Genomic DNA, 25,605 nt, shown 5'->3' with positions numbered 1-25,605 from the left:
AACAGAACTGTGTTGAGTCCCGACCCTGCCTAGTTGGGGGGCACGCTGGAATTAGAGAAAGACCAAGGAGGTGCCCAAGCATTCGGGAACTCTTGCAGCTAAGGGATCCAGCCACCAGGTCCCAACTAAAGAAAAGACTCCTAAACACAGACCCTTGGAGCCTGTTCCTGTGGAGCCAAGGACCATCTGTAACACCTCGTTGCCATCACCCAAGGATACAGATGAGGATTTGAACTCTGATTCGGCCACTCGTTCAACAAAGGGGTCAAGTGAACCTAGAGAGGAGACACTAATGCTCTGGAGTCATTCTTGAAGGAATGTTTTGAGGAACTTGCAATACCCAGTCCAGTCAAAGTTCCTTCCATTTATGAGGACTTGGAAGAGCTCTTCAACAAGGGAAAGGCCTTGACTCTTCCCCTGCAATGACCTTATGACTGTGCTGTAGACCTACTCCCTGATACTGGTCATCCACGGGGTTGACTATACGTCCTCTCAGGCCCAGGGAGAAACACAATGGAAGAATATATAAAGGAGACTCTTGCCATGGGTTTCATTCAGTCCACCATCTCTCCAACCAGTGCAGGCTTTTTCCTCATACAAAAGAAAGATGGGAGCCTGCAGCCATGCATTTGATGATAGAGGGTTAAATCACATAACAGCCAAGAATTGTTAACCTCTTCCATTCATGAGTATGACCTTTGAGATGGTCCAAGGGGCAAAAATACTCACAAGGCTAGATCTGTGGAGTGCATACGATCTGATCCGCATGAAGGAGAGTGACGAGTGGAAAACCACATTCAATATACCCCTGGGGCTCTATGAACGCCTGGTTATGCCCTTCAGTCTTGCAAATGCTGCAGCAGTTTTTCAGGCCTCTATGAACCATGTGCTCCAGGATACTCTCCATAAGTACGCCTTTGTCTTCTTGGATGATCACATAATCTTCTCAAAGTCCAGGGAGGAGCACGTTGCTCACATCAGGGACATCTTAAATGGTCTTCTAGACTAGTGGTCACCAACATTTTTAAGTCCAAGGTCCCCTACCTCTGCCTTAGTCAAAGGCAAGATCGACCCTAAATCGGTTAGTCACACGCATGCGCATCGGGCAGAAAAAAAACAGAAGTAAAACCCCGCAACCTGGAAGTAGAAATAATTTGTGTACACCAGGGGTCACCACCCTTTTTTGCACCGTGGACCGGTTTAGTATTGACAATATTCTTGCAGACCAGCCAACGGGGGGTAGCGGGGGGGTGGGGGTGTTAAACATGACCGGAATACAGCGATACTCGAAGCGGCTTCCTTCTGTCCAGTCTATTCCACAATTTAGTTTACGTGGCTCTCAGCACTTAGCTTCTGTCCTGCTGAAAAAACTCAAGTGGGTTTGTCTTTAAGTGCTGGCTGCTTGGACTCAGGGTACCAAAGCAGTTTTGAGGGCTTCATTGCCTCATTAGACAGCCTCCCGCCCGCCTGTCTGCCGCCAGACACCTTGGCCAGGTGTGGCTGGTCGTGAATAGGGTGAGAGGACGAGGTAAGGGCAGGAGGTCCCCATGCCGGGGCCACGGCAGTCGCAGTCCATAGAGAGCAATCGACCGAGCGAGGAGTGTGACAGAGTGTGCCTGCCCACCTTGTAAGTAGGTAGGATCTATCGGCCGACAAAAGTTTGGCTCGAGGGATGACTTTCAGTAGATCGCAGCGCGGTAGTTGCTCTGCTACTTACGAAACCTTGAGCTGGAATTAAGTCGTCTGTGAATATTTTAGCACAGGGTTCCCCGCGAACATCCGGTGTGTTAAACAGGTTCAGAGGCGGTGCCCATCTGTCTGTGCTCCAAGCCAGTAGCATTGGCACTTCCCACAAGCCGGTTACCCGAGGCCAACCGGTGATCCCTGGCACTAGGGTATCACTGCATTTAGGCGGCTGATGACCTCACGTGCGTTCAAGTTCAACAGTGGGAGTGACAGGGATTGAGGAAAGGTGCAGCTGACTCATATCGTTTAATATCGACAAATCATATTGTTTCCTCGCGGCCCGGTGGTTGGAGACCACCGAAGTACACTGTGTGGTGAGTGGCGGGGGAGCTACACACATGCGCACTGGGTAGAAAGAATGGAACGAAAACCCCTCAACCCGGAAACAATCTCTCAGCAGTATTTGTGTATTTTTTATTTTTTTCGGGATCTACTGGGAAAGTCTCAAAGATCGACCAGTTGATAGCGATCGACGGGTTGACGACCATTATTCTAGACCATGGACTCCATGTCAAGCTGGAGAAGTCTGCATTTCATATGACTACCATTTCATTTTTGGGTTTTATCATCTCTAATGGAAATCTTCAGATGGACCCTACTAAGACCCAGGCAGTCAGAGATTGACCACCTCCATCCAGGCAGTCCAGGTGGTCTCTTCTTTAATTGCTTCAATTTTATCCTGATCTATGGACCAAGGTTAAAAAAAATGGAAACCAGATGCCTTGTCCCATTAGTTTGACGAACCCGAATGAGTAGAGCAGCCTACCATCATTTTGCCTCAAGCCAAGGTTGTAGCGCCCAGTCATTGGAGAATCGACACTTTACATGCCCAAGCACAAGAGGAGATTCCTAAGAATGGTCCTCTGGTATCCAAAGCGGAATACCACGGGTATTCTGTTCTGGTTGCCTTCAGCCTTCCCTCCTCCTGATGGTCACACAGTTACCGGCATCCTGCACCTTAGGTGTAACTACCTCCCTTTGTGTCCTGTCAATCAACCCTTCACCGTCCCGAATGACATAAACTTCATCCAGTTCTGGCTCTAACTCCGTGACATGCTCCGTGAGAAGCTGCCGTTTCTATGACCGTCTTTTTTGTTGTAGATCTTTAAATCTTGCTCCCCATTAGTCATGTCACTGTCTGGAATTGGAGCAGGTAATCCATTCTGTGAGGAAAATGTGCATTCTTGGAACTGCAAGAATAAAATCCCAAGTTTGAGCTTAATCTATCAAGTGAAGTGACCAAAGAAAATCCCCTGAAAAATACCAGTGTCTGGTATAATCTTCCCACTTCAACCACTGGCATTGAAAGTTGCTTTCTGTTTGATTGATGGATGTTAACAACCAACACTCAGCCATCAATAATTGACCTGAAGATGCTGAGCTGTAGTCCTTTTGATGAAAGTATTCCTACAGTCAGTCCAGAACTTTGCTTCAGTGATTGTAAAGGAATGATGAGATATTTACAAATCAGGAAGGTAAAGGATTTTGGTGAGGAAACTATGGATGGTGAGCGTCCCATGTGCCTTGTACTTTTTCTCTACCTGAATGGTAAGTATTATAGGTTTAGATGGTGCTGTCAAGGAAAACAAGTTCCTGTAGTGCATTTTGGCAATCATATGCTCTAGTGTGGAGATCGAGAAGGGATTGAATGTTTGTGTAGGGTTTAAATCAAGCAGACTCCTTTATCCTGGATGGTGTCAGTCTTCAAGTGTTATTGGCCCTGCTCCCATCCAAACAAACTGAGAGTTTGCCAGCACATTCCTGAATTGTGTGTTGTTGATGGTGCAATGTCTTTGGGGAGTCACAACACTCGCACGGGGTACCCAATCTGTGGCTTTCTTTGTGGCTGATCTGGTTAAGTTTCTCGTTAATGGCAGCCACCCAGAATTTAACACAGGAAATGTACTGATAGTAACATTTTATTCATCCTCCCATAATGCTGCACTTAGTTATCTACTGACTTGATGTAAAGGCAATTATTCTTGGAATAGGGTCTGCTCTTTCCGGGAGTTCCTTGGTACATTGCTGGGAATGTGCTCCCCCAGAGACCCCAAGCCACTGGGCTTCCTCTAAGTTTCCCGACACCTCTCGGATCAACGGAACAACTGATCCCCTTGACAGATTCCCTTGGCACCGCAAGCAATTTATCTGCCCCCCTAGCCAAAAGGGATACCCTAAAAACTTTCCACCAATCTCCTGCCTCGGATATGATAAGCCCCCCAGCTGCGGCATTTGACTTCCAGTCGAACCACACGCATTTTCCCACACTTTCCCAGAACTGACAGCTGTCACCCCGAGGTAATTGTACCTGACAGTTCTAACAACGCCACCAGCCTGCCCACTCAAATTTCCAACCAATTCCTGTCGCTTTCCCTCAGCCAAGCACTGCCACTCACCTAACAACTGAGAGACCCATTCTGCCCACACCTCCGCCCCTTTAGGGTTGGACATTATTCCAACAACTGGGCGGAGCCTACCACTGCTGAAACATCCCACAAAGGCACACCAGCTCTTCACCGCAGACATAAATTAAAGAGGGCGATCACACAGCTTCCACAGAAATCAATCCCGGATGAGCCTCCACAATGTAACCCCCTGGGTCGCCTCAGGCTCGCTCAGCTCGTTCTCGTCTAGGGGGAGCAGCCTTCGGCCCCGCCAAACTGGGTAATCAGCTGGTGTGGATGCTGTGTGATGTCCCCGCCTCGCCCAAAAACAGACAGTATACCATATGTGATTGAATGAGTACAATTTATAAAGGTTACTATAACTTAATAACGATTAATAATGATACAGTGTATATGAAAAAAAAATAAAGAAAAGGTGCCAAACATATCAAAGTCCAAACCACTTCGTGCACAACCCTTGGAGCTCAATTACTGAAGTCTTCTGGCCACCATTCGATCGCCTCCGAACTCCTCGACTCGCAGCTTAGGACCATCCGAAGTGGTCAACCCTCACATCTAGCTTCATCTCCTCTCCTTGGAGTACCTCCTGGCCTCGGACCCCCGCTTGGGGTCCGTTCCTCGCCCAGTTTATAGCATTGCGTCCTCTCTCTCAACCCCTCGCGCTGATCTCCCCAAAAACCCACCAACAATAGCTTACAGACTCTGAAGAAGGAACAACATTAATCCCAATTAGTTTACAAAGGAATACAATTCTCGTTATCAGTAAATTTTAACCCAAACAAGCTTCCAGCACTCTCACACAACAAAGAAGCATTCCTACTTTTAACAAAAAGAAGAAGCCATTTTGATTACATACACAGTAACAAAGAAAAAAGAAGAAACCTCCTTTACACTTCTCTAGACCCTCCCCAATGCCACACATCCTTTTTTACATAAGGGACCCAGAACAGGTCTTATTACTCCAAGTGTAGTCTGATCAATGCCTTAAAAAGCCTCAGCAACACATCCTAGCTTTTATATTCTAGTCCTCTTGAAATGAATTCTAACATTGCATTTGCCTTCCTCACCACTGACTCAACTTGCTAGTTAACCTTGAGAAAATTCTGCACAAGGACTCTCGAATCCCTATGCATCTCAGATTTTTGAATTTTCTCCCCATTTAGAAAATTGTCAACACTTGTATTCCTTTGACCAAAGAGCATGACTATGTACTTCCCGGAAATATATTCCATCTGCCACTTCTTTTCCCAAATTTCTAATCTACCCGTGTCTTCCTGCAGACTCCCTGCTTCACCAGCACTAGTTGTCCCGCCTCCTATCTTTGTATCATCCGTAAACTTGGCCACCAAACTATCAATTCCATAATTTAAATTATTGACATATAACATCAAAAGAATTGGTCCCAACACAGACCCCAGTGTAACACCAGCAGCCAACCAGAAGAGCTTCCCTTTATTCCCACTCATGGCCTCCTACTAGTCAGCCAATCTTCCGTCCATACTAGTTACAATACCTTTCAGCTGCTTTACAGCCTCATGTGTAGCACATAGTCAAAGACCTTCTATAAAGCCAAGTAAACAACATCTTCTGATTCTCCTTTCTGTTATTCCCTCGAAGAATTCCAGCAATTTTGTAAAGCAAGATTTTTCTTTAAAGAAACCATGCTGACTTGGGCTGATTTTGTCATGTGCCTCCAAGTGCCTCAAACCTCATCCTTAATAATGGACTCTAACGTCTTATCAACCACTGAAGTCAGGCTAACTGTTCTTTAATTTCTAGTCTATTTCATCCTTCCTTTCTTCAAGAGTAGAGTGACATTTGCAACTTTCCATTTGTCCATATTACTGTGCATAAGGTTCATTTATTATCCAAGTGTACAACTCTGAAATTCTCCTTCTCCAGATAGCCACCAAACCAACAAAGAAAAAGAATAGCAGCACGATCATCAACCCCCAAATCCACCTACCGACACAAAAAACAAAAATGGAACAGGTGCATCAATCTCCAAATCCCCTTACCCCGCACACACAAAAAAAGAGAAAGATCAGCGGAAAAAAAAACAGAATACTATAAGGCTGCAAAAAAAAGTCCATAGTCCATGTTCATATCTAAAATGCAAAAACCTGGGTAACATTCTCCTGTAACAGTAGTAGGCCTTTCCATCCCTGGCAGCAGAGCGATCCCACCATCAATCAAAAGGCAGTGTCACATCTCCAGTCACAGAGCGATCCTGCCAGCGATCAAAAGCCCGTCTCCCTTCTCTGATTGCAGAACAATCATAAGGGAGACTTTCCTATCCAGCAGCAAAGCCATCCCACCAACAATGGAAGCTTTAATCAGTGGAATGGAGTCCCACAGCCTTCTTGCCACGAGATTTGTGCACACTGCTTCTTGCCTTCCGGAGTACTGTTGGAGACCACAGAACACTGAAACACCCAAACAATCTCCAAACTGCTAATCACAGGCTCCAGCAGTTCCAAAATCACACTCAAGCTGGAAAACAAACATAAAAGACAAAAACAAAAGTGAAATATATGATTTAATGATCTATCCAGAAGATGTCGACCAAAGGAGCGTTGTACACAGGTGCCACCGGTACTGGAAATGGCATCATTCTGTCACATAGAAGCCAGGCCAAGAATCAACAATTGATTCCTTCCCTTAGAGTTTTATAGTAAGCTGACAGGATTTAACTTTCAACAAATCTGGTGAAATCATGGTTCATCCCATTAAATTAGGTTAATTTATTAACTGAAATTAATTTTCCCCAATTATCATTGAAAGACTTGAACTTGTGTCTCTGGAACAATAGTTTGAGCTGTGGTTTACTAGTCTAGTCATTCCTGCATTCATCTATTCCTACTTGCTGAGTACACACAATCTGCTTTCTATATGCAAACTGTGACTTCACTTAAAAAGTTATGCACTAACTGTAAATCTCTCTGGGGGGGTCCTGGTGTTGAAGTTGACAGAGAAAGAAGAATCCTTTACTTTGTATTTACCGTAGAGAAGTTGTGTGATAAATCTTAATGGAAATTTTCTTCATAATTAATTAAATTCTTCCTCTGGTAATTAAAGTAATAGAGAGGAGACTGTATATTGACTGTATTAAGTGGGTTGAGCCCCTTGTACTTTATAGGCTTAAATGTGAAACAGTTCGACACTAACCTGCACACTGACTCCAGTAGTGCATTAACATTTGGTGAGATTTGTATTTGATCCTGTGTTCGACATTGTCAAGTATATCTCAGCATTCTTTAACAAGAAGATTTCTTTGACAGTGGCATTTCAGCCTTTTGCTTATGTGAAAAAGTAAATAGTTCTCTGTTTTTATTGTATGTCCTTTGCTTGCATAGAATTTCCTTTCAGAAGAATTTTTCTACACTTCACAACTTGATAAATATTTCAGTCTGCAAAATTCTGTATGTACTAAGTTGTGCTTTAACTGTATGTGCAGTGTAACAGTTAACTTACCTTTCGAATTTGCTTCACTAAATTAAACCAGCAAAGCATCTAAAGCGTACCTAGGCTAGATGAGTCTGCCATAAAGCCAACAGTCTTGCACTTAATATATTTTATGCAATGCTCCATAAATCAATAAGATTCCAAGCTTAAACATTTCAAGACTGTGTGCATTAAGAATGTCTCAGGGCGGTATACGGCATGGAAGTTGGCAGAATAACTTGAGTGCACTAACCCAGCAGCTTTTATACTGAGTCTGGATTATAGAGGGTGGCTAGTTAGTAAGTCAGTCAAAAGGAATATAATTTAACCAAGATGAGCAGCATCAGGAGGAGTATGACAGGAAAGAAGAAGCATATAAAGAAGAATGCAATCATAAATAAGTATTGTTAACAATTTTGAATCAACTCATTCTTTACATCATGGAGGATGAATATGTTTGTGTTCCTTTTGGAAAGGGCCAAATAAAAAATGATAGTTTTAACTGTTGTATATTCCCTTTAAAGCCACAAATTATTAAATGAGCAATTTAGTGAAAAAAGACAGCAGGAATTTGAATGAATTAATTAAATAAATCATTTATTCCGGGCACATCATTCTTAGGATGATTAATAAAGCAATCATGGCTTAGGAGTTATGGCTTATGGTAGTGCAACAATATTGAAGTTAGATTCAAGTTAGAAATCAACTAAGTTTAATTAAAATATATTCTTTTGCTACGGAGTAGTCAAATTTTGTACTATTCTCTTGTTTTGTTGCTTGGGTTTGTGATGTGATGGTACCGATTTTCAGAATAGTATTTATTACATGGAGTTATAAATTCTGTCTTTAAGTGCTAGCTTGCTGGCGAGGGATTTGTGTACCCATGCCAGAGACTGAGAAAATATAGCAATCATATCAAAAGATGCTACTGAGGACAAAATGAATTGGGAGGGGAAAAGAAACCCAAGTACTTAAAAGATTAAAAGTGGTTGTCAGTAAAAACACCTCACACTGGTGGTGGGACAAAAACACACTTAGCGAATTTGAAACTGCGATAAAGAGAGGGGTTAGAGTTCACAGTACTGGTTTGTTGTAAATGGTTCTCATGGATTTTTCTTTTCCCATAGGTTTTCTGGGTTCATTGTTTGAATGGCCTGTTCCACTCGATTATTCTGTTTTGGTTCCCACTGGAAGCCCTCAAGCATGGTAAGCAGCAGAAACAAACAGAAACATTTTGCTGGATCTTTTCAGATTACTTTATTTCCTACTTCATAGCATCCAAGACTTTGTATCATCTTTTACTTCTAAACTATCAACTGCAAAAATCAATATTTACTCTTCTTTTCAACTGTGGTTTAAACTGTTCATTCAAAGCCCTGCATTTAGTATTGATTGAAATAGAAAACTTTGAATACTTGCATAAATGTGAGAACAAAAATGCCTTTTCAAATGGCTTTAGTGGAAAAGCAAATTTTGTATTGACAATGGGGAATTTCTACCTTTCATAAAATGGTTTAAAACCAATCAATTTGTCACATAGACAAATTTGGTAAAAGCAGTCTGTGATTATGATTATATGGAAAGTGAGGGATCAGAAAGTTCATCTTTAAGGTATAGATTACTGTAAGGTTTCCTAACCAGGGCACATAAAGTTTCTGTCGTGCTGGTGAATGTTATACAAGCAGTATCAAACATGCTTGGAATGAGAAAATTGTGCAGCAAGAGGTCTGCAACCATCAATCACTCAAGATGGGCTCTGTGGTAACTAATTTATCTTCCATATACTGTAAAGGTGGTGTTAATAATCTCTTAAGTGTCAGTGATTCATTTACCACCCTCTCTTATTTCGATGCTCTGCCTTGTGGCTTTAAGGGCAGCTGGAATGTCCACTTATTTCACACAGACAAATTCTTTTAACATGCTCATCAAAATCCAAGACATAGGCACAATCCCATGTGCAATTTTGAATCCAGAGAGGAGCACACACACTGAACCCTCTAGCCATATGCACTGTTGCTAAGTGGTTGAACCAGCAAACTTTCTCAAAAGTAGTTTGGAATTATTTTTGTTTGTTTTAACTTGTATGTGCTACCAGTGTATGCCACACCCACCCATTAGCCTTCCAATCACTTTCCCCATCAAAGTTTCAAAGATCCAATTTAATGTCGGAGAAATGTATACAATATACACCCTGAAATGCTTTTTCTTCACAAACATCAATGAAAACAGAAGAGTCTCCCAAAGAATGAACGACAATTAAATGTAAGAACCCTAAAGTCCTCCCCAGCTCCCTACCTCCCGCGTGTAAGTGGCAGTGAGCAACAGCTCCCCTCCCCACCACCAGCAAAAAAATCATCTGCACCGCCACCAGGCACTCAAGCGCGAGCAAAGCAATAGCAAAGACACAGACTTGCAGTTACCCCAAAGTCTTCGTGTTTCACCCGCCATTTGACATCCCACGGGTTCTCTCTCTCCCTAATAAGGGAGAAAGAGGTGTCTCCATTTTCCCAGCAAGCGGGGAGACATAATGAACATCTCGCTGGTTTACAATGTTAAAAGTCCATTACATTGCTTTTTCTGAGCTCTTTTCCCAAGGATCTCAGGTCTTTGGGGTACACAGCAGTAGATTTTCTGACTCTTCCAATGACACACAGGTCTCCTGCCGTGACACCAACCCTCAATCTTCCTGTCTCCTGAGTCATGAGATCTTAGGCTTCCAAATCCGAGCCGGGCTCTCAGGCCGAACCCTTGGCGTGCTGAGCAAAGGCTAGTCCTGAAACCTCAAGAACGGCTCCGATTCCCACAAAGAACCGTAGTCAGTGTGTAACTCCAGGTCAGGGTCTTCAAAAGAACCCTGAAAGGGAAAAATAAAAATATAAATATTAGATATGGAAATAGAGCTGTTTCCAAAGGTGCAAGCAAAAGACTTGCCGGTATCTTAACACCACTCCACCTCCCTCTCCATCTAGCAATGACTACCAAACCCTAGCAAGTAAAGACCGAGCCTCCAAATACCAACAGTCACAGCCTAAGATGGCGTACATGGAATGTTAAAATTATTGCCACGTTTGCCATGTTCAAATCTCTGCAGACAACTGACAATCTATAATTAAATACTGCAGAAGTTTGAAAATCTGAAATAAAAAAGGAAACAAACTACGGGAAATGCTCCCAATGCAGTTTCCTCCATATTGAGAGACCCAACATTAATTGTGGGGCCACTTTGTTGTGCACCTCTACTCTGTCGCCTAAGACAGAATTTCCTGCTGGCCAACCCGTTTTAAATCTTATCCCCATTCTTGTTCAGACATGTGGCTCTTTTTGCCTTGATGAGGCCACACTCAGGATGGAGGAGCAACATCTCATATTCTGCCTAGGTAGCCTCCAACCTGATGATATGAATATCAATTTATTTCCTTTTCCCCCTCCCTCTTACCTCTTCTCCTCACCTGTCGGTATCACCTCCCCCGGTGCCCTTTGTCTTCCCTGGTCCACTCATCTCCTATCAGATTCCTTTTTTTCTAGCCCTTTAGCTTTCCCACCCACCTGGCTTCACTGATCATGCCTGCCCTTCCCCTCCCCCACCTTTTTATTCCAACATCTTCCCCCTTCCTTTCCAACCCGGATGAAGGGTCACGGCCTGAAACATTAACTGTTTATTCAGTGTTTGTAGATGCTACCAGACACAGACACACCTGTACCGGTACCTGTATCCCTACCCACAGCATCCATGGAAAGCAAAACCGAGTGAATATTTTAAGTGTTTGATCTGCTGAGTATTTTGTAATCAGGTTTAATATCACTGGCATATTTCATTAAATTTATTGTTTTGTGGCAGCAATACATTGTATTACATAGTAAAAACAATAAATTACAATTTTATACATGTCAATCTATCTGTATGTATACACATAAATGTGTGTGTGTGTGTCTAAGTATGTGTATATCTTCTTTGTAATTGTATTTATCAGTTGGGCCCAGGATAGATCTTCAGAGATGATGACACAAAGGAACTCAAACCTGCTCACCCTTTCCGTTGCTGATCCCTCGATGAGGACAGTGTGTGTTCCCTCAACTTCCTCTTCCCTGAAATCCACAATCAATTATCAACTCCTTGGTCTTACTGGTGTTGAGTGCAGTGTTGTTGTTGTGACACCACTCAACTAGCTGATCTATCTCACTCCAGGATGCCACACAGTCGTGGTGTAGAAAGAGTAGAGCAGTGAGCTAAGCATGCAACCTTAAGGTGCACCAGTGGTGATTGTCAGCGAGAAGATGTTATTTCCATTCAGCATTGTCTATGATCACCCAATGAGGAAGTGAAGAATCCACTTGCAGTGGAAAGTACAGAGGCCCAGGTTTTGGAGCTTGTTGATTAGTACTCAGGGTATGGTGGTATTGAACACCGAGCCGTAATCTACAAACAGCAGCTTGACATGCGTAAGTACAGCTATTTTCCAGGTGACCCAAGGTTGGGTGGAGCACCACTGTAGACCTGTTATTACAGAAGACAAATTGCAACAGGTGCAGGTCCTTGCATAGGTAGAAGTTGATTCTAGCCATGAGCAATCCTCAAAGCACTTCATCACAGTAGATGTGGGTGCAACTGGCTGATACTTGTTGAGGCAGCTCTCACCCTGCTCTTCTTGGGCACTGGTATGATTTGTTGCCCTTTTGAAGTTGATGGGAACCTCAGAATGCAGCAGTGAGAGAGTGAAGATGTCTTTGAACACTCCCATCCTACCAGGTACACCATTAGGGCCTGGCGCCTTGCAATGGTTCACTCTTTTGAAAGAAGTTCTAACGTTGGCCTCAAGGCAGATTACAGGGACATCAGATATTGCAGGGATTTGCTCAGGTGTAGAATTATTCTCCTGCACCTTCTATGTCCGCTTTGAAAGGGAGAACACAACTACAGCTGTGGATATCACTGCTGCACCTGATGACCCTGTGATCGCCGTCTCAGAGGCTGATGTTAAGCTGTTTTAAAGAGAGTGAACCCTCGCAAGGCAGAAGATCCCAATGGAGCACCTGGTGAGGCTCTGAAAACCTGTGCCAACCAAGTAGCGGGAGTATTCGAGGATATTTTCAACCTCTCACTGCTACAAGCAGAAGTTCCCACTTGCTTCAAAAAGGCAACAATTATACCAGTGCCTAAGAAGAATAATGTGAGCTGCCTTAATGCATATTGCCCAGTAGCACTAACATCTACAGTGATGAAATGTATTGAGAGGTTGGTCATGACTAGACTGAACTCCTGCCTCAGCAAGGACTTGGACCGATTGTAATTTGCCTATCGCCACAATAGGTCAATGGGAGACGCAATCTCAATGGCTTTTCACATGGCTTTAGACCACCTGGACAACACAAACACCTACGTCAGGATGCTGTTCATCGACTATAGCTCAGTAATTAATACCATCATTCCCACAATCCTGATTGAGAAGTTGCAGAACCTGGTCCTCTGTACCTCCCTCTGCAATTGGATCCTTGACTTCCTAACCTGAAAACCACAGACTGTGCGGATTAGTGATAACATCTCCTCCTCAGTGATGATCAACACTATACACATGACTGTGTGGCTAGGCATAGCTCAAATACCATCTATAAATTTGCTGGTGATACAGCCATTGTTGGTAGAATCTCAGGTGGTGACGAGAGGGCGTACAGGAGTGAGATATAGAATGCCAACTAGTGGAGTGGTGTCGCAGCAACAACCTGGCACTCAATGTCAGTAAGAAGAAGAGCTGACTGTGGACTTCAGGAAGTGTAAGATGAAGGAACACATACCAATCCTCATAGAGGGATCAGAAGTGGAGAGAGCGAGCAGTTTCAAGTTCCTGGGTGTCAAGATCTCTGAGGATCTAACCTGGTCCCAACATATTGATGCAGTTATAAAGAAGGCAAGACAGTGACTATACTTCATTAGGAGAGTGAAGAGATTTGGTATGTCAACAAATACACTGAAAAACTTCTATAGATGTACCGTAGAAAGTATTCTGACAGGCTGCATCACTGTCTGGTATGGAGGGGCTACTGCACAGGACCAAAAGAAGCTGCAGTTGGTTGTAAATTTAGTTGGCTTCATACTGGGTACTAGCCTACAAAGTATCCAGGACATCTTTAGTGAACAGTGTCTCAGAAAGGCAATGTCCATTATTAAGGACCCCCAGAACCCAGGACATGCCCTTTTCTCACTGTTCCATCAGGTAGGAGGTACAGAAGCCTGAACCACACACTCAGTGATTCAGGAACAGCTTCTTCCCCTCTGCCATCCAATTCCTAAACAAACAGTGAACCCTTGGACACTACCTCACTTTTTAAGTATATAATATTTCTGTTTTCTGCTTGATTTTTAATCTGTTCAATTTTGTATAGTGTAATTATTATTATTTAGTTTTTGTTTTTTTCTTCTAGATTATGCTTTACATTGAACTGCTACTGTTAAGTTAACAAATTTCACGACACATGCTGGTGTTAATAAACCTGATTGTGACTCTGAATCCTCTGAAAGCATGCATTGAAGATGTTGAGGTAATCTGTGATCGAAGCACCACAGCCATTGTGATGTTAGGTTTAGCCTTGTAGGAAGTAATGGCCTACAAACACTGCCAAAGTTGATGTGCATCCGATTCTGTCTCTAACTTCAATAGGAATTGTTTGTTCACTCTTAAAATACCCTTCATACCTGGACTTCTGGACTTCCTGTATAGTTCTGCATCACTAGTTTTGAATGGCATAGATCTAGCCCTCAACAGACTGCGAATCTCCTCGTTTATCGACTGCTTTTGGTTTGGGTATGTCCATTATGTTCCTAAAGGCACATACTCATCCACACAGTTCTTGATAAGATCGGTGACAGCTATGGCATATTCATTCAGATTCAAGATGAATCCCTGAATATTGTCTGGTCCACCAACTCAAAGCAGTCCTGTAAGCATTTCTCTGCATCACTTGACCATTTCACATTTTATGTTTCACTATCTAAATATTCTATGTGTATAGATTAATCAATTTTACAGGTAAAATGCCTGAGTTAGATGCTACAACAGTATTAGAACAGATAAACTAGTTTAAAGCTGCAGTTCAGTAAGAAGGTTGTGCTGCCCTGACAGATGTGTTCTTTGAGATGAGGTGTTGAGTCAAAATTGTGTTGGCCTTTCTCAAGGGGTTTGGATTTCATGGTGGTGTTCATAGAGAAGCAGTAATTCTCCCAGTCTCTCTTTGATAGTCAAAAGACTGGCTGTTCTTCATCTGACTATACAAGGAATCTGGTTGTGTGTAGGAGTTTGCATCCTTCACAGTAACTGTACTTGATTATTTTATTCAAAGTGCCTTGAGTTATTTTTCTGAGATTGCAAAGAGTAGATATGATTGAATATGTGAGTACTTGCTGAGACTGCAAATTTTTCCAATGTGCTTCTGTGCAGAATGATTTCTTATGTTGGCAAACGATGAAGCTTTTAAGTGATTAAAGAGGGAAAAGGTGAATATAGAAAGCTTCTGATGTGAAGACTATACTTAAATGTTTTAGCAATGTTAACACCACCACAGCATTATGTTAGGACATCGTCATGGTGCAGATAAGAAAGAGGTCCTTATTATTGTAGTAATGTAGTCTGCAGTATCTAGTATTCTTCAAAATTCAAGCATTCTGGTTTCCCCTATGTACTTTGGTACATCCAAAGATTTGGTGAACCATTGCACTTGGAGTTTTCCCCCATTCTTCATTAAATATGTTCTATAGTTTGTAGACATTTAGCCTATGCTTTGAAAACTTTATATATCACATCCTTTACAAACTTGGATAATCTTCCAATGGCTTATCAGTATTCCCGGCAGCAGAACTTTGCAATTCTTTTAACTACAGCTGTCCATATGGAACAATTTCCATTGACTGCTGCTGTTTGTAATATGTGTGTGTGTTTTTTTTATATATTTTATAAAAAATCCAGGATGTAAACTTGAAACTTGTCTGTCATTCCAAGATTCACCTTGATTATGCTATAAATAATCTCATTCACATTAATGTCATCCATTTCATTTATTGCAGCATAAAGCTCATAATTAATGTTTTGGCACAGGTATATAGAAGCCTTTTGCTTAGCATTATTGTTCTTATGTTCACAAAGTGTTCTCTGCTTGCTGCTCATGAAATCTACTCACAATTTTTCTCCCACAGTAGATGTCAAAGCACCTGGCCTAAATTTTCCAAAATCATTCTTCTAATTTACTTTGAAAGTTTGGAAGGATACTAGTTATGTATAGTACACTAGATGTACCCCAGAGCACCACAATGTTTCAAAAAAAAATTTCTGCTGCTATTATATCTTTGTTAGAATAATCCTGGAGGAGCAGTTACCCACAATAAACTAGTTCTTTTAAAAATCACTCATACATTAACTTTGAAAAATCTGCTGCTGCGATATGACTAGCAGATGTGGGATTATTTTCTTGGAGCTTTCAGCAACTAATAGTTTGAACTATTGAACTCATGTTAGTGTTTTTGCTTCCTGCAGACACTGTATTTGGAAATGGAAAGACGCCTGGCTGCCTGCTACTAGGAAATATGGTTTACACAGTAAGTCCATAAATACTTATCACCAAAAAACATTTTCGTATCATTCAACAATTAATTTTGACATTTCTGCTCTTGAAGTTCAAAATGCTTCTTCATACTTCGTGAATAAATACACAAAATTAAATATAAAAACAAATTAACTGTTTGCTTTGTGCTGCTCTAGTGAAACTCTCTTGAAGTGAAATCATCATGGTCATTGAAAAGTATTACAAAGTGACTTATAACTGTGCTTTGCTGCTAATTAAGAACTGAGAAAACAGTAAATTCAAGTTGGGGTGCCATAAAGTCAGTTTAGACATCTTTACACTGATTTAATTACAAGGAATGGGAGTTTATTACCCTTCAATGAAGGCAGAAGATTTTTCCATCCTTCAAAGCCATGTCTCACTCTCAACTGCTTTATCTTCAGTTCCCCTTTGTCTCTGCCTTACTGCTTGCTGTTTTATTCAGTTTTAAGTAAATTAGTTCTTTATTTCCCATTGTAATTCTTATCAGCCTTGTTATACTTTAGCACCAGACTTAAGCCTCTCCTGAGCTGTTTTAAGTAAGAAGAATAACGTGTGTGATTTCCAACTTTCAACCAATTTTTCTTTTATGTTGAATTTACTAACATCCTTAAGATTACACTTTTTAATAGGTTTTCTTGCCTCATCTTACCTCAACCATTTCCAAGTATTTTACATACAGTGACTCATTATGAAAAATAACCACTGATGTTTACAAACCAGCAGTCATATTCTCACCACAGGATCCTATGCAGTAAGATAAATATCCATTTCAATTAAATTTTTCCAACACTTCCAGTACTTAATCCTTCATTTTCTAAAACTAAATGTAACCAGAGCAAAAAAAAAGTCACCACTACAGATCAGACAGTTTGGGAAAGAATTACAAGTGCCATGGAAGCCCGGATTTCCCAAAAAGAACATCCAGTGTGCAAATTATTGTAGAAAAAGATATTTCATTTTTAAGGTCTACAAAGTGTGCCATGAGCCATATTTCCCCACAGAGTTCACTTTGAATACAAAAGACATTTGGCAGATTACCAGGAAAAACAAATGCAACAGTGTCAAAGGGATGCAAAATATATTATACTGCCATTGGGGGATCACAATCATGGAAAATTATAACTGCAGCAATGAAATGGTCCCCAGCCAATTAAATACTAGATTTTCAAATTGAAAGATGTGCAGATGTCATGAGAATTACGGATTTTAGTAATAAATGTTGGATAATTTATACCTTCCCAAGTTCAGTTAATGTTCAGAAATGCAATTATACATGGTTAGTTTCTATATTTTTCATTGTTTGTACATATTTCATTTATTCTTCTCATTCCTTGAGGATGTAGTTATTCACTATTACCAGCACCCAAAAACTAATTATTGGCATGAAGTGCATCAAATGCTGGATAAATCACTAAGGAAGCCCCAAAGCAGCATAACAGCTGAGAAAAACGTATTGACTCTGCAAGTGAATGAGCAGAAAATGAAGTCTACAGAACTGGAGAGGAGATTGTGGGCTTGGTGAACAAACAAGTAGGCAGTGAGTGGAACAACATTGACCTAACACCAAAAGTCCTCGAAGCTGCAGAGAATCCGGACCTCCAGATTATCACTTAATGACTTCCACTGCAAGGAATACTTGGGCTTTCAGCTGGAAAACAGTCTTCTGTGGTTTATACCCAGAAAGATGATGATTGTTTTTGAGGGAAGGGATTGGATCATACATAGTATGTTAAAGATTTAGAGTTTTGTTCACTCTGCTTGTCAAGCACACAAAATCCATATGTGATTTATTGTTTGTGAGAGCTTACGTGAGCATCATATCTACTGGACACTGACCTTTTCTATACAGCAGCAATATAGATTGTGCTGACTGTGACACCTGTGTGCCATACTTCATAGGAATGTAAGGAATAGAACCAGTGACAGGCTATCCAGTTCCTTATGCCTGTTCCACCATACATTATCATGGTAAATCTTCCACTTCGGTGCCACTTTCCTGCACTAACCATATTTCTGAAAGGAAATGGACATTTGATTCTTCAGATCCAGATCCTTCATCTTGACCCCACCAATCCAGATGAAAGGTCTTGACCCAAAAAATCGACCATGCATTTCCCTCCACAGGTGCCAACTAACACACTGAGTTCATCCAAAGGTTTGTGTGTTGCTCCAAATTCCAGTATCTGTAGTCTTTTGTATTTCTGCTATCCCTATATTTCAGTATCCAAAAACCTATCAATATCTGTTTTGAATATATTCAGCAATTTAGCTCCAAAGCTTTTTGGGTAGAAAATTCCAAATGTTCATTACTCAATAGGTGGAAGAAATGATTTCATTTTAGTCATGAATTCTTGAGACTGTGACCAGTGATTCTAGACAGTCCAGCCAGAGTAAACACCATTCCTGCATCTACTCTGTCAACCCCAGTAACTATTTTATGTGCTTCAATGAGATCATCTCTCAGATCAGGAGAGGAGAGGCTCCGTTTGATGAACCTTTTGGAGATCAAAGCAACCACCCCTCCTCCCCGCAACACCACGAAACAACCTAATGAGCAAAGACTTTGCGGCACATGCATTTCTACATCTTTGAGAAGTATGACTGACTTGCTCATAATGTTCTTGCTGCTGTCACATCAGGGCCACACATAAGAAGTCTGTAATCTTGTACTCAAATACTTTAGCAATTAAGAAATAACATTTGCTTCCCTTTTTGCTTCTTGTACTACAAATGAACTCTCGGTAATTTATGTGCAACGACACTGCCACGCTATCTTATGTGCCTCTTGTAAAACCTTTCACATTGCACATTCTCAAAGGTTTTCCAAACATAGCATATCAACTGACTCCTCTCAACTACTCTGTTAGTTAGAATCAAAGAAACCAGATTTATGAAATAGGATTATCTTTTTGTGAATTCATATTGGCACTGTCTAACTCTATTATGATTTTTCCAAATTCCTGCAGCAACTTCCTTTATTTATAGATTTTTAGCAACTTTTAGTCCCTCAGCAAAAAAGTAAAACAGGCAGAGCCTTGCTTCCTGGAGACGTGAATCACACCGGTTCCCAAGCATTTTGGTGTGGGTAGCTGGGTAGCGTAGCGGTTAGCACACTTTACAGTACCGGCGCCTACTGCTCAGTGTTAGATTCCCGCTACTGTCTGTAAGGAGTGTGTATGTTCTTCCTCTGCCTACGTGGGTTTCCTCCAGCTGCTCTGGTTTCCTCCCACATTCCAAAAGAAGTGCGGTTAGGGTTAGCGCGCTATGTTGGCGCCAGAGGTGTGGCAACACCTGCTGGTTGCCCCCAGCCGAGTCCTCTGATTATGTTGCTCGTTGACACAGACGACACATTTCATCGCATGTATTAACGTACGTGGGACAAATAAAGCTAATCTCTAATCTAACCTTTAATCAGCGGTCCTGTCTGAGATAAAACAAATCTCATCACCACTGAGAGAACTCTGACCAATTGGTGAACAAATAATATTGCAGATGTTGGAATCTGAAACAAAAAGAGAAATACTGCTATGATTCAACCAGTAAAGCAGCATCTGTGGAACAGAAACCCCATATGAGAAGGTTTGTTTTAGACGAGTATTCACAATCAGCACAGTCTTGAGGGAGGAGGTGGAAAGCAATAGAAATTATTACTTGTGCATTTCTGCTGAAAAATTATTAGTACAGGCACAGTCTTAAATGTGGCATGTAAAGTCAAGTTTATTGTCATTTAACTATATACATCAAATGAGACAACATTTCTCTGGACCAGGGTGTAAAGTACAAAAGTACATATAACACACAATAACTTGGGAAAGTAAGGATAAAGCCTACAGGTGAATTACATATAATTAAGCAAACTAAAGTGCATAAGTTAAATATTGTCAGCTACAGAACAGATTAACCAGTGACACTTCGAACGTGATGCATCAGGGAGTTCAGAAGCCCAGCGGCCTGAGGGAAGAAACTGTTTCCCATCCTGACGGTTCTTGTCTTTATGCATTTTAGTCTCTTGCCTGATAGTAGAAAATCAAAGAGGATGCCAGGAGGATTGGTGGGATCTTTGATAATACCCTGCGTACACAGCATTTCTGATAAATGTATTGGACGGGTGCTAGGGAGACCCCTAATATCCTCTCAGCTCTTCGCACAGTCCTTTGTAGGGAATTCCGGTCCGCTCCCATTCCAGATGGAGTGAACACCTTGGAGGAAAGAGCCAGATTGTTGTGATATGATGGTGGAATGAGATTTTGCTTTAAATACGTGTTTTCGAATGTGTAAAAACTTTATGAAAATTCCTCTTATTCCTACATTTCATTTGGAAAGAGCTATAGTCTCATTCAATGCTGCTCATACCACAATTGCCCTTTAGGCAGGGTATTCTGTATCAGGCAGTAAAGAATAGAAAACTCTGGCCAAATTGTATAAGAGTACTCTTCCAGTGACCTGAAGTGTGCCTTCAGAGTTTCTACAGACCATTCTGGTTCAGGGCTGGAGGAACTAAATATAACTTTATTTATTTATGTAGAGATAAAGTTGTAACAGCAGCAACTCTGATTTAACCCTACCCTAACCATGGAGCATTTTACAGTGAACAATTAATAGCTTTGGATTGTGGGAGGAAATCAGAACACCCAGAGGAAACCCACATAATCCACAGGAGTACAAACTCCTTACAAATGATATTGGTATTGAACTCCAAACTCTGACATCCTGAGCAGTAATAGCATCATGCTAACCACTACACTACCATGACACTGCACTGGGGTACCTTAATGTTAAGGCTACTATAATGTAGCAAAGAATAGCATGGTTGCCATTTAGTTGTATCCTAACTTCTGAAGAGGGTGAGATTGTGGATTGTCTTTAAAGAATGCTGATATTGAATTAACAACATGTTAGCAGGGTCAGTCTCAGCAAGGTTTGTTGAACCTCAGTTGTCAGTAATGATATTCAGGACTTTGCATTGAACTGCAGGGCAGTATCCCTTTCATTCCGCACCAGCTGCCATTTGGCCCTGGTTCCTGTGGGACAACAGGTATCACTCTCAAAGAAGCAGGGAATGGAGACTTGGCTAGGGGAAATTATATCACCGACTTGCAAATCTATAAAACAGGGTCAGTCTTTTCACATTTGTGTGCTAGGTCATTGGGAAAGGAGAATTAGTGAAACCAGGCAGTGTAAATTTTTATGAGTATTGGTGGGCGCTTGATTTGATCACATGAATAGTCCAGGCAACTGTGAAATAGAAATGCTTGTAACTCTACCTTGCATTGACATCACAATGCTGTGCTTCCACTGAAAGTGATACAAGCAGCTGGGCAGTACTGCAATATACAGATATAGGGAATTGGCCTTCTGAAGATTAGTGCATGCAGGTGTTCAACCAAAGCTGTCTTCCTCTTAAGTAATGTATTAATTAATTATTTGAAGTTAATGATCCTGAAAACGGTAAATCTGAGGGTCTGATGAGTACATCCCAGAGTTTGTAGAAGTGTAATGGTGGATTCTGTAGTTATCATCTTCCCAGGTTCCATAGTCTTCTGAAAGTTGGAAGGTAGCAAATGCGACCCCATTATTTATGAAAGAAAAGGAGAAAATAGTGCATTCTTGGCCTTGTTATCCTGACTTTGACCATTGCAAAATGCAGGAAGCTACAAAAAAAATGTGATTTATCAGGACACTCTGAAAATAATAACATAATAGAGAAGTATCACTGTGAATTTATAAAGGTGAAAATGATGTTTGACTAATCTATTGAGCTTTTTGACAATGTGTCTAATTTCATGAATGGGGGGAAATATTGAACTTTCAGACGTCCTCAATAAGGTTCCGCACAGGAGACCGGTGAACAAAGTTAGAGCCGAACAGTAAATGAGAGTTTTGGAACTTCATTGTTTTGATCATTCATTTCTGTAAGCCTCAAACAACAATGACTATATGCTGCATGCAACTAAGAGCGTCCAACATTGAAGAGATTATATTATCAGAGGTGGAACAGTTGAAACCTGAGGACTGAAGTCAAGTACAGTAACAAAAAAAGTTGTTCACAATAGGTAGAAGCCACAATGGGGCATCTTGGCAGAGTAATATTCTGGGACTCACAAAGGGAAGATATTAATGAGAGGTTAGATATTTTGACTGACTGCAGTGAAATTTAAGAGACCATGAACTGTTATCATCCCAGCACCATAAAATGTCATCCCGTGTCACAGTATCCATTTTGCACTTAGTCCATTTTACCCCATAAAACAGATGGAAGTTTTGAAAGATTGGCTAAAAAGACTGCCAAAAAAAGATGAACAGCAGCAGGAGTTACTGAGGTCATTTACCGGCTGATGTAATGAGAATCCATCCCTCAAAGGTGAATGATGTTGGCTATTGAGGAGGCTGTATGCTCTAAGGTTACACAAAGTGCTGGCGGTTGGAGTAGATTCAGACAATTACATTTACTTTTCAGATAAGCATCTTAAACCCAACACAGCAACCACTCCAATGAAGCAAAAAAAAATTCTACAGGCAGGACAAAAGTGTCCATGTGTCCATTTAAAGACCAGGCAAACACAGTTAATCAAAGCACTAATAATGTCTATTTTGAATTTTGTTTCATAACTGGCAGTTTATAATAGTGGGTCTTTTATTTAGATTTTTCTGTTTACCTGGATTAAAATACTTGTTTAAATAAGTTGTATTGTTTTTCTTTAGAGCAGAGTTGTTTAGAGCACAGTGGTAAATGTATGCAATATAGTAACTAGATGGAGTGTGTTATTAATATTTCTAGTATAGCTCCCAATCTCCTCCATCAGACTCGTAAGATTTGATGTATTAGTTGAAAATTCATCTCTCCCTTGTGTTTCCTGCTACTGGATACAAAAAAAAAGAACAACAGGGAGCAGGTTGGAATTGAGTTGGCCCAGTCTCAGAAGAAGAATTACTACCACATCTGGAAGAGAAATGTTGGCAGTGCATTCAGGAGATCTTAACCTATTTCATCCATTTCACTGATGGTTGAAATACTTCGTTTTCTAAAGGAACGAGCTACCTTTATAACCATATAACAATTACAGCACGGAAACAGACCATCTCCGCCCTTCTAATCCGTGCCGACACTTACACTCAGCTAGTCCCACTGGCCCGCACTCAGCCCATAACGCTCCATTCCTTTCCTGACCGTATACCTATCCAATTTTACTTTAAGTGACAATACCGAACCTGCCTCCACCACCTCTACGGGAAGCTCGTTCCACACAGATTTAGTTTAGAAGAGTAAGCTCAGATGTTGTAGTTTCACAAGAAGGGTGCATGGAAAACCTGCAGGGGTGCTTAAGCCATCTGCCACAACATGAGTGGGAGACCAGTGAGCGGAGCCCAACCTGATAAAAATCCTAGTAGCACCGAGTCGCCGATACTTCTGCCCTGTCTGTAAAATGCACGGCATCAGAAAGCTGGAATGAGATGTTCCATCAGGGTTCATGGTGCCAGATGCAGAGCTAGATGCTGAAATGCCATGTGATGTCAAGGTACCAGCCTTCAGACAGATAAATTTGAATAAATCAATAAGACTACAGGAAATACTTAGCAGCTCAGGTTGTGGCTGTAGAAGTAGAATCTAAATTAAATGTTTCAGATATTGAACTATATTGAGTTGTTGGTAATTACTTGGACTTCCAAAGAAGCCAAAGGGGATGTAGTGAGCTGTGGACCTTGGAAACACTTCCCCATCCCAAAGAGGATATTTTCTGAGCCATCTGTATACATTCATTTGCTTGTGCCTTGCAGATTGAACACCCTTCTAAAATTCACAACCTATTAAAATGTGTGCTAAAACTCAGCAGTTAATTATCTTCAGAGGATTTTTTTAAACTATCATTCTCAGCAATTGCAAACCATAGCAATGTCAAGACTCATTGATAAAGTTTTATTCATGATGCAATGTCACTTGCCATTTATTTCTTTCTCTCCACAGTTTGTGGTAATTACTGTTTGTTTAAAAGCTGGTTTGGAGACATCGTCCTGGACCACAGTAAGTAGCAAATATCCATGATATATAATTTTTGCATTTGTAGCATGTTCATAAAATGTTTCTTTTTGGGGGCTTACTGTGTCTGTAATGGAGCATGATTGGTTGATACATCATGACACGATTGAGTCCCAAGGAGCCCAAATAAAATTGAAGGCAGTGGGAATCCAGAAACGTGCACTCCATTGAGGCAAGTTGATCACAAAGAACAGGGGACACAAAGGAGGAGGTGGCATATGCTGGAATTTGGGGCAAAAAAGAAGCTGCAAGAACTCAGTGAGTTTAGCAACATCTATAGACAAACATGGACAGTCAACATTACAGGTTGAAGCCCTTTATTTTGACTGATTTAGAATTACTTCAGCAGCACATTTTTAAATTACAAAAAAAAGATCTGTTCATACAAAGTAATAATTTAAGCCTTAGGGACGCTATTTACAGAATATTTCCAAATCCGATCCAACATCTAACCATCCCCAGCTGCTTCACCAATAACATTCCCTCCATTGTAACTCAAGGAGTTTGGATGATTGATAATGATATCAGGAGGTTTAGTTCCTCAAAATAAAGCAGTTGGTGCCTACGTGCATGTCAATATTCACAACATTCAGGCATGGGTGCATACATGACATCTGACATGTTTGTTATGAAGGCACCTTGCAGTAATGGTTTCCGACAACAACTAACTCTGCTTTAAATTCAACACCATTGTTATTGCTGGAATCTGATCAATAAAAACCCGAGAATCAATATCAACTGGAAAGTTAACTGGGCTAGTCACAAATATAAATACAAGATTAAATCAAAAACAAGGTATCCTTCAGCAAATAACATAGCAGGAATAATTAGGGCCCCAAACGGTCCTTCCAGGTGAGGGGACATTTCACCTGGAGTCTGTTGGAGTTGTGTATTGGATCTGATGCTCCTGGTGCCATAACCTCTGCATTGGTGAGACCCAACTTTGAATAGGGGACTGCCTTTTTAGAGTATCTTCACTCCATCCACCACAAAATGCAGGATTTCTTAGTGGCCACACATTTCAATTGGAATTCCCATTCCTATTCCAACCACGACCCTTCTACCACCGTGATGAGACTATGTACTAGTTGACAGAGTAACATCTGATATTCTGTCTGGGGAGCCACCAATTTGATGGCAGGAAAATCAATTTCTCTAACTTCTGATAATTTCACTCCCGTCCCTTTCCCATTCCCCATTCTGATTCCCTTCTCACCTGTCCATTTCCTCTTTCTGGTGCCCCTCTTCCTTCCCTTTCTTCTGTGTCCACCGTCCTCTCCTCTTGGATTCCTCCTCCTTCAGCCTTTTACCTCTTCCACTAATTACCTCCCAGTTTCTTTCTTCACCCACCTTCCCGCTTACCTGCCAGCTTGCCCTCCCTGCACC

At 41.2% G+C, this 25,605-nt stretch overlaps 1 protein-coding gene across 5 annotated transcripts in view; it reads left to right on the top strand.

The window, feature by feature from the left end:
- atp8a1 (ATPase phospholipid transporting 8A1) overlaps window positions 1-25,605 on the top strand; it is a 373,263-nt gene that overhangs the window by 311,157 nt on the left and 36,501 nt on the right. For all 5 annotated transcript variants that reach the window (XM_059989113.1, XM_059989114.1, XM_059989112.1 and 2 more), the window contains 3 exons: window positions 8,723-8,801; window positions 16,115-16,176; window positions 24,148-24,204. In XM_059989113.1, coding sequence (XP_059845096.1) covers window positions 8,723-8,801; window positions 16,115-16,176; window positions 24,148-24,204 — 198 coding nt within the window. The remainder of the gene's footprint in view (window positions 1-8,722; window positions 8,802-16,114; window positions 16,177-24,147; window positions 24,205-25,605) is intronic.

Source organism: Hypanus sabinus, chromosome 14 (genome assembly GCF_030144855.1).
Source record: "Hypanus sabinus isolate sHypSab1 chromosome 14, sHypSab1.hap1, whole genome shotgun sequence".
In the NCBI taxonomy this organism is placed as follows: Eukaryota; Metazoa; Chordata; class Chondrichthyes; order Myliobatiformes; family Dasyatidae; genus Hypanus; species Hypanus sabinus.
This window is presented reverse-complemented; position numbering and strand designations above follow the sequence as displayed.